We start from the raw sequence: 10,449 nt of genomic DNA on the forward strand, positions 1-10,449 counted from the left end.
ATGGGGAAGTCTCTGATTCTGACGGGTAAGTTCACTGAACCTTTTAATTTAATTATAATTATAATTCATAATTTAATTTGACTTTTTGTAGTTAATGAAGTTGACCGATTGTGAAGCTATCTCTCATCTTAGACTAGACTACTGTATGTAGAGATAAGTAAGACTATATAAGACCATGTCAAACAAATGCACAAGTCAATACAAAAACTGCTATACAGGATGAAACCAGAAAAGTACTAAGACTTGTTTAAATCAGGGTCCTCCATTTTAGTCCTCTAGTTTTAGTCGACTAAATATCATAAGATTTTAGTCGACTAAATCTACAGTTGATTTAGTCGAACAAAAAGTGTTTTGGCGGGCCTTGATGCCGTCGTAATGACTGTTTTTTTCACTTGCTGAAAATAGCCGATCTCGTTGTGAGCTTGTAGATCTGCTATTTTCAGCATGCAACCAAGTGTAAAATGACTTATACTGGATCTCTTGTCCACTAGCCCCTTCCTAACATTTTAGTCTTAGTTTTTACTTGTTGACGAAATCGTCAGTATATCAGTCTTAGATTTAGTCATCATAGCTCAGTTTTCATGTAGTTTCCATTTAGTTTAGAAAAAGGTAGTCGACGAACATTTTTCGTCTTAGTTTTAGTCGACGAAAACAACACTGGCTGACAGGCCCTTTTGATGTTAATCACGTCACCAATTTTTTTTTTTTTTTATATATTTAAATTATATATATATTTTAGGGCCATGTCTACCTGCACAGCCTTTGTGATCACGATCTACCTTTTGGGCACCCCTTATCTATGCCAGGGGTTCTCAACGTTTTTGGCCGGGGACCCCCGAAAATGCTTTGGCAACGTCTCGGGACCCCCGCCCCGCCCCCTCCCGACCCCCAATATAAATTGACTGCTACAATAACCTTAAACCATTTTGGGCGGGAACCCCTTTTGGTGTTTTAAGCATTGTTATAATTTAGCTATTTAAAAATAGCAGATCTACAAGCTCATAGCGCGCCACCAAGTGGCGCGCTACGAGCTTGTAGGTCTGCTATTTTTGAAAAATCGTGAAAAAAAAAAAATATATATATATATATATATATATTTTTTGAAAATAATTTGGGGACCCCCTAAAATAATTTGGCGACCCCCCGAGGGGTCGCGACCCACGGGTTGAGAACCCCTGATCTATGCTATATGATTTATATGGATTTCGATTTTGATTCAAGCTTTGCTAACTACATGCGTGATGCTTTTTTTTTTACAGGTTTGGCTCTGTTGCTGCATGTGCAGCTCGGTGAGTTTTCTCCACAGTTTAAGAACATTGCACAATAATTCAATGGTTTTAACTGGACAGAGGGTACCTTTATTTTATACAATCAGTGGTCAACAGTAACAACGTACTGTTGTTAACCACTTACATATAATTCACATAAAATGCAGATAGCATTTCATTTGTATTTCTGAATTTTATTTGAACAATTCTCGGAACATTACTAAATGTCTCAAGACAGTGATATTTTTAAACCAAAAAATTTACTTTGTAGCTTTGAATATTTAAATAGTTTTAAAAGCAAGTACTCCAGTACTTCAACTCAAGTTTCAATAGTTGACTAATATTTGACCAGGAGTAATTTGACGTCCTGCATTGTTGCGTTGCTCTGTCCACCACTGATTGGTATTAAACAGTAAATGTACAGTACTTTGTAATTTGTACTACTTCTGAATACTAGTTTAGTAGTTTTTATAGTTTAGTAGCTTTTAGAGATGCACAATACAATCGGTAGCGTATTGAAATCAGTCATACAAATGCCATATTATCGGTATAGAACCGGTCTAAAATGAATCCAGATTATTTTCATCGATATTGATGATGCAATAATAATGTGACAGTCAGTCTGCCTGTTTGTGTCTCTTTAAGCGTCAGCTGTTATAGTGGCACTGGGGAGGGGAGGCTTACCATGTACTTTCACCAGCAAAACAAAAAGTAAAAATACAAAAATTCAGCAATGAGCTGAGGACATATTTTCAGATGGGGATCGGTGGCCTATTACATATAATTTTTGGGGTTCTTGACATGAAATATAGAGCACCACCGACAAAGAAACATGATTTAGAGGACATTCTTTTAAATTTCGATGTCAGGCCTAAATGAGTTAAGACAGGTTTACATTGGGGTCCTCCAGTCCAGAGTACCATGTAAATAAACAAACCTATTAAGCCTGAAATGTCATTCTAAGGCCCCATTTACACTGGCAGCCAAATCCAGCCTGAATCAGATCTGAGCCACATCCAGATTGGAATCTGATTTGTCTAAATGAGTCATGTGACCATTTCAACCAATCGGATTTCAATCTTGATGTGGCACAGATCTGATTCAGGCTAGATTTGTCTGCCAGTGTAAATGGGGCCTAAATGCTCCGGTTCCTTCTCCGTCTGCTATAGCTTTCCAGTATCCCACGGCGGACGTCTGTCCATGTGAGAAACAGGAACTCTGCAATGTGATTCAGGGTGAAAGGGACTTCGAGGTAGGGATAAGGGGTTTAGCGGTGACGAAAATGGAGCCCATAGTATTTTATATTGTATTTGAATGCATTTGTGTAACTATGTAATGATGTTTTTTATTGTTGCATGTAGGCTTACTCACTCACTGCCAGTTGTGCCAAAGGCAAATTTCCATTTGAACAATTTTTATGTAAAAATGTATCTTTATCTCACACCAAATATTTTTCAATTAATTTCTTTATCCAGCTCAAAACCACGTGCTCGTAGAATTTGAGAAGGAACAGTGATTCATATATATATTATAGTATATTACTCATTCACCGCCACCAGGGGGCGTCAAAAGTCCCACACCGCCACCATATATATCTTTTTTTATTTCATTTTATTTTATTTTTTTCTAAAAAAAAAAATAACCATGTTAAAAAACACGAAAAACACGTCCTTGGCGCTCCAGGACATCATGAAAAAGAAGTGAAATAAGTCCTTGGCACCCATTGAGTTTTAACAGTATTGTCTGTTTCCCAGGTGTTTGTGTTTGATGTTGGCGGCACAAACTGGCAGCATTATGATTGGAAACTGGTGACAACAGTGGCCATGTTCGGTCCTGCGTACGATGCTCAGCTCATGTGTCAGGCTCACTCCGTTGGAGCACGCGTCGTCCTCAGAGGTACAACATTCATAAGCCCAAAACTCCAGTAAACATACTATCAACAAAGACTCACTAATAATATTGTAGTGTCTGTCTCTATTATTATTATTGGAGACTATATGTACTGTAGACTTTATTATTGTGATCAATGTTGTATGGTTTTCTATATTTCACGTGTGTGACCTGTTTAGGATTCAGGAATTGGGTTATACAGATATTTTGTGCAGTGTTGCAAATAATGCAATTTAAGTACCAGTTCTCTTTTAAAAGTAGGTTTGATATAGGTTAACAGCATCTGTGTATTGTGAATCTTCGTTGTCTTTTTAACCACTGCACAAAAGACGTTTCCGAAACGGAAAAATAAAGTACTTTGAAGTCGAAGTTGAAAAGAATGTTTTGCGAACCTCTGGTATCTATCTATGCAGTAAAATGCTCATAACCATGCTTTGTTGCTGACTGTGACCCTCGCAGGAATTCCCAAGACTCTGTCCGCTCTGCTGACCCCCGCCAGCAGGACCGCCTGGATCACCGAGCAGATCGAGCTGGCCAAGAAGCAGTTCATGGACGGCATCAACCTGGACATCGAGGAGCCAGTGGAGATGAACTCCCCCGAGTACCAAGCGCTCACCGCCCTGGTCCAGGAGACCACCGAGGCCTTCCACAAGGCCATCCCCGGTTCCCAGGTACACAATAAGGGCCTTTCTCAGCCCCACCCTTCTCCCATTGTTTATATTGTGTTTAGTTTCCAAGATGGCCGCAGCACCAGGAGGGGGTGGGGCGGAGGTGAGCGGGCGGGGTCGACATATGCCCTGACTGGGCTGCATTCAAGACACTTGCCTTGTGTCTGACACCTGACTTGTGTCTGAACACAGCTTTGATGGATGTGTTCTGCCCCCCTCTCCCCCCCATCAAACAAAATGTTTGGTCAAACCATATGGGCTTCCTTTGTAAATGCATTGGAGCGGCCATTATACACAGACCCAAGACAGACACAAGACGGGTGTCTTGAATGTGTGAACGCAGCCCAGTAAGGGCATATGTCAACCCCACCCGCTCACCTCCGCCCCACCCCCTCCTGGTGCTGCGGCCATCTTGGAAACTAAACACAATAAACAATTGGAGAGGGGTGGGGCCGAGAAAGGCACTTATTATTACATGATATGATAATCTGTGATATGATGATATGCCTAATCAAATGCCCCGCTTCTCCATGCCATATCCCGAAGGCAGCATTTTCGGTTTAATTTTCACAACTCTCTTGAACTTTCCTGAACAGCATTTTGCGTTGAAATAATTGTGTAGAAATCCAATTGAACGCCACATCGGTAGCTAAAGAGGGTCGCGCCCTGAAATAAGCTGATCTACAAGCTCTGAACGCGTTGCCCGTTGCAACACGTTGAGAGCTTGTAGATACGCTTTTTTCACTTTTTCCTTGCAATTATTTGAGATAATCACAGTTATTTTTTTGCATAATCGTCAATCGTTTCCATGTTGAAAAATGTCCAACATTTTTTCAAAAATAACACTTTCTGGAAAGAAAGAATTATTAAAAAATGATTAAAGTGTCAGTGATTTCTTTTTATATTTAAGATATTTGTCATATCTGCCCTGCTGTGCAATTTGTGATTACGAAGCCTAAAAGGCAAACATAAATACAAATTTTAACGTTGCACCCCCCCCCTCTCCACAAACCCAATTGACTGACTTCTATGTAAACCATTAGCTCTAAGTAACCAGCCCCGCAATAGCCCCCCCCAGTCACAATTTTCTGGCGCCGTCGCTGCTCACAATGTGTGTGAGGTTGTAGATCTGCTATTTTTTACTTTTCGTACTTTTATTCAAGTTCAATTTTGAACAATAGACCTTTTACTAGAGGTTAGTTGTGCTGTAGTACAACTAACCTACCTTTTAGTTATACGTAAAACAAATCCGAGTATCTCTTCAACCACGTGCTTTCTCCTGACCATTTATAGGTGTCATTCGATGTCGCCTGGTCCCCAAATCACATTGACGGACGCTACTACGACTATGCTGCCATCGGAGAGGCCGTCGACATTGTGTTTGTCATGTCCTACGACGAGGAGAGCCAGATCTATGGAGAATGCATCGCCATGGCCAACGCTCCATTCTTCAAAACCCTGAAAGGTTGGCCGTTTACTTTACTGGATTCACGACTACAGACTATAGGGATGTCCCGATCACGTTTTTGTTTTTGCTCCCGATCCGATTCCGGATCATTTTGATTTTGACTGGCATCTGCCGATACAGATTTTTCCCGATCCGATATTTATATTTTATAGAACACGCTTATGCCATAGTACAATATCCCAAATCAGACAATGTAATATTAATGTTATTTTTTTAACCAACACACAGAGATAAAGGGTGTTCAATAGCATATCTTTTTTAAATAGTCGCTGCCGGACAGCGACAATATTATACGCGACGATATATATATATAGTTCTAACAATTTGCGTGATTAATCACAAAATCACACACATTTTACAATTTGTTCAAATATCGGTTTCGATATATTTTCTGCCCATGGCCCTAATGGCCTCATCCTAAACCTATAACACACATTTCGATAACGGCAGGCATGCACATTGTGCTCTTTCTCAACAGGCTACAAAGAGTATTTTGATCTGAAGGTCGACCCAAAGAAGATTGTCATGGGAGTACCCTGGTATGGCTATGATTATCCCTGCGAAAGCCTTGTGGTAAGAACTAAAACAGTCCATTTTGGGACAGAGGTTCTCTTCTGTTGTAATTAGATCTATACATCTTATCGTAGACTACTTTTAAAATAGAGCACCGAAGTCTGACGTCAATATCGGCAGAGGGCACTATAAGTGCATATGGGTTTGTATATTTTATTTTTTTGTCAAAGTCACAAAACGTGAACCTCTACGGACAGTGTTGAATGGACCCAGGTTCATTTGGCAGACCGTATGGAACGTATTTGGTGTTTAACCCATTTTGGTGTTAGCATTATGTTATGCTTTAGCTATTGAAAAATAGCAGATCTACAAGCCTGTAGGTCTGCTATTTTTTAAGAATCGTGAAAAGTGACATGAAAGTGTTTGAGAACGACTGACATAGAAACATAGTTTTTTCAAGAAAAAAGAAAAAACAGATTTAGGAGACATTTGCAGAATCGTTCCCAGATCAAAATGGGTTAAGAGAAGTGATTTCAAAAGCTTCTTGAATTGGTGAGAAGACAACTCCCATAGATGTAATGGCAAATAATTCCATAAATATAGTGAATTTGATTTGGATTTGGATCTTAGCCTATCGGTTAATCTTTCAAGAATCCAGTCAGAAATAAATAAAACAACAGTATCAAGTATCACGGCATATATCAAAAACACACACACACACACACACACACACACACACACACACACACACACACACACACACACACACACACACACACACACACACACACACACACACACACACACACACACACACACAAGCCTGCAGCCCACAAGACACTCACCTATATACACAGTGGACTATATGCATACATGTCCAGTGACCACAGATCTCTCCTCTTGTGCTGTAGGACAACACGTGTTCTCTCGCCAAAGTGGAGTTCCGTGGAGCACCCTGCAGCGACGCCGCTGGTAAACAGATGCCATTCAGTTGGATGATGCAGAACGTTAAGCAGTCCATCTCCGGCTACCAGTACAGCTATCTGAATCAAGCACCATACTTCAACTACCAGGTAAGGCTATCAGTACAGCTATCTGAATCAAGCACCATACTTCAACTACCAGGTAAGGCTATCAGAATAGCTATCTGCAGGCTACACACAGTCACACGCACGCATGCAATCGCATGCCATTTTGGAAAGAACTTGGGCCCCTTCCCTACTTATTTTACACTTGTTACCAATAATGAAGGCTCTGTTCCATTCTGGTCAAACAGAGTCAGGGTGCTGCTATTGTGCATGTTGGCTCACTGGAAACACTCTGCTACACCAGTGGGGTCTCAAAGTGCCCTTGAGTGGGTTCCAAATGGGCCCGTACACTAACCCTGAGAGTGTACAAAAGGAACACAAATGGAACATTTATACACTTCTTATGGGGGGGGGTCCTTGAAATGAAACCACTCTACACTAAATGGAACAGAGCCTTAATTAGTATCGTCTGTACCATTTCTGCTGTTCTAAGTCAGGGGTGGGCAACGTTGATGAAGGAGAGGGACACTCTATTTTCACACTCACTCCAGAGGGCCACATTGCATATTACTGTCGTAGCAAAAATAGCCGATCTACAAGCTCAAAACGTATCACACTGCGGCGCGTTTTGAGCTTGTAGATCAGCTATTTGTACAATATTTGAATTGAAATCCTGAATAATCTATTGCTATTTTTGAATTGGAATCATGCAAAGAAACCTTTTTATTTAATTTCAAATGCATTTAGTTATAGTTATGTTAACTTAATGAACTGAATACAAATACATTGGACATTAAAAAGACAATATTTTAATACTAGTCATTAAGCTACATATAGACTGAAGTAATTCAAGCGGGTCTTGTTTGCATGTTTGGAATTGTAACAGCTGAAATCAATAATATACAAGTAAGACACGCAGACGCGGGAAGTGAACACGTAAATTGCAATAACAACAATTAGAATAAATTAGGGTTGGTTTAGAGCTAAGGTTAACGTTAGACAGCTGTGTGTGGTTTTGCAGCTTGCTGAATATCCATTCACTCACTGTCGGCTATTCTGCACACACACACACACACACACACACACACACACACACACACACACACACACACACACACACACACACACACACACACACACACACACACACACACACACACACACACACACACACACACACACACACACACACACACACACACACACACACACACACACGTTAGGTATGTTCTAAATTAAACCGATGATTTCTCCCGCCCCAGGATGACGAAGGAAAGTTCCACCAGGTGTGGTTCGACGACCCAGAGAGCATCTGCGTCAAGGGGGCGCTGGTGGGCATCGAGGGGATGAGGGGCATCGGCATGTGGAACGGCGACCAGCTGGACTACAGCGACGAGCTGTTGGCCAAGGTCCAGGCCGCGCTCATGTGGAACGCCCTCCGCTGTGCGGATGTCCGTCTCCCTCATTTGCAGTTGCCCCATTTGCATTTGCCCCATTTCCATCTGTAAATGCAAAAAAAAAAGAAAAGAAAGTGATCCAAAAAAGAGAAATGTTGGTGTCTCGATTGATTCATCGATTGATTGGTTTTATCCACCAAGTATTGATCATTTGAATTAAACTTTGTTTGTGCTTTTATCTTCAGAAATAAAATCATTTCAGAAAAGGAATCATTGTGACCTTTTTTCCCCAGTGTCTTCATTTGGTAAGGTCTTTCACATACTGCAGTCCCTGGTTTGTGTAATCGCACGCTTTTGTAGGTGCCTCCGATAGAGCCGAGATTGACGTCCGCACCCCATAACTCCATGAATTAACAGGGGAGAATTCAATCTTAGGCATTGTTGGCAGTTGAGTCTGCAGTCCAAAGCACTTCATCCACTCCTCTATTGCAGGTGGTATTGCAGACCTAGCTTTGCCCAAGACTTCTGACCCCTGAGTGCTGTTCCCCAAGAGCCCCGAGTCATAAACGACATACACAACTCCTCCCGCGACAGTCACCTTGGTGGCTAATTTGAGCACAGGCAAAATCTTGGCCGCCATTACCGCAAGCGTACACTGTCTGTTATTGGTATTCTTTATTATTAATATTATGGACTCTTTCTACGTACGGACTCTATGCAATGAACGAGAGAAAGCTAACTACTTGCTACATGAAGGGCAATCCTGTTAACAAGAGGACGTGTGTCAACCTGAATCACGTAGGCATGACACGGTGCTTGCACGCAGCTTTTTATACGAGGTGAGATCCATATATGGAGATCTAAGGGTCTCCGTGATGTCCCGTGATGTCACCAGGCATAATGGATTGGCAACCCATATATGGCGGTGTGACAGACATCATTTATTCGTGACGTGTTGATTGATGACATCAGCCATCTCCATATTTGGGCATGGTTTCCACGCTGCCCAAATATGGGCAGCGTGTAGTGCACGCTACCATCACCAGGTGGTCAACCGTCTCTGGTCTCATCTGGATGGGTTGGTAGAAGATCCTCCACCTAGAGGCAAGAATGCCAAAGGCCTTCTCTACAGACATGCGTGCCCTTGAAAGCCTGTGGTTGAAAATGGCTTCCTGCTTGCTTCACTGTATTAACCCATTTTGACCTGAGATCAGATTCTAAAAAATGTCTTCTACATCCTGACAGTTTTCTGAAGAAGCTATGTTTCTATGTCAGTCGTTCTTCGATTCTTCAAAAATAGCTAAAGCACAACATAATGCTAACACCAAAAGGGGTTCCCGCCCAAAATGGGTTAAATACATGAAATCAACCGTTAGCAGCACCTTCGAATATAGGGCCAATATGGCCATACTGGCATACTCACCCTTGGCTGAACGTGTCATTTCCAACTCTATTGTCGGCACATGGAAACTAGGGGCTACGAATATATACTATTCTCTGCCTATCGGGACGTAACTCGGACGGCGCTGAGTCGGGTCTGGTGGCCGTCGCAACGCCTCACGTGGCTCAAGGCCACCAGACACGGCGCGCCTCCGTCATTGACATCAGTGACACAAAAATACCATTATCACCCGGCGTCACAATAGGTGATAATGACATACTGAAACAGTGAGTATGCCAGTATGGCCATATTGGCCCTATTCGAAGGTGCTGATAACGGTTGATTTTGTGTATTTAATACAGTGATAACGGTTGAATGGGGTGCAGCGGGAGCCGTTTCCCAGAAAAGGGACATCAGATATCTCTGTAGGGAAAATGCAGCATCTCCGATCATGGTGTATGGCATTCTCCCCAAATCCTCTGCACCATGGTAGGAATGAATCCTGCGGGACATGCAGGGTGTTGGCAGCCATCCCTCTACCAAATGCAGAGCTGCCGTAAACCCCACCATCGCTAGCTCTTCCAAATTCCCCCACTTGTGTTGTATGGAAGTGAAATGTTAGTTACTCTTCATGTGACCACCGCGCTCTGACTGTAGGTGCGCTACCCGTTCAAAACATATCAAAATAACGGTAGTGGGTCACACACACCAAGACTATTTATTGCATTTTTGAACAGGGACAAACGTTTCGGCTATCCGGATCAGCCGTTTGCGATCACTTTATAAATGCCGTGGCGACGTGAGTGTACTACAAAACCGACACTCGAATTTGGGGC

The 10,449-nt window shown here is 42.0% G+C and overlaps 2 protein-coding genes across 2 annotated transcripts; one reads left to right on the plus strand and one right to left on the minus strand.

The window, feature by feature from the left end:
• On the plus strand, positions 1 to 8,365 carry LOC306926317 (di-N-acetylchitobiase-like; the record flags this gene model as incomplete). Its single annotated transcript, XM_079505585.1, has 9 exons — positions 1 to 25; positions 1,260 to 1,289; positions 2,438 to 2,520; positions 3,023 to 3,164; positions 3,618 to 3,829; positions 5,120 to 5,291; positions 5,773 to 5,867; positions 6,719 to 6,880; positions 8,098 to 8,365. 9 exons carry the CDS (start codon positions 1 to 3, stop codon positions 8,341 to 8,343), a joined length of 1,167 nt encoding a protein of 388 aa, XP_079361711.1. The 3' UTR covers positions 8,344 to 8,365.
• Positions 8,366 to 8,530: 165 nt separating this feature from the next.
• Positions 8,531 to 8,872, minus strand: LOC306926318 (MICOS complex subunit MIC13-like; the record flags this gene model as incomplete). The annotated part of the gene is made up of 1 exon (XM_079505586.1): positions 8,531 to 8,872. One exon carries the CDS (start codon positions 8,870 to 8,872, stop codon positions 8,531 to 8,533), a length of 342 nt encoding a protein of 113 aa, XP_079361712.1.
• Positions 8,873 to 10,449: the final 1,577 nt, after the last annotated feature.

This window comes from Electrona antarctica, assembly GCF_951216825.1.
Source record: "Electrona antarctica genome assembly, chromosome: 7".
Classification (NCBI taxonomy): domain Eukaryota; kingdom Metazoa; phylum Chordata; class Actinopteri; order Myctophiformes; family Myctophidae; genus Electrona; species Electrona antarctica.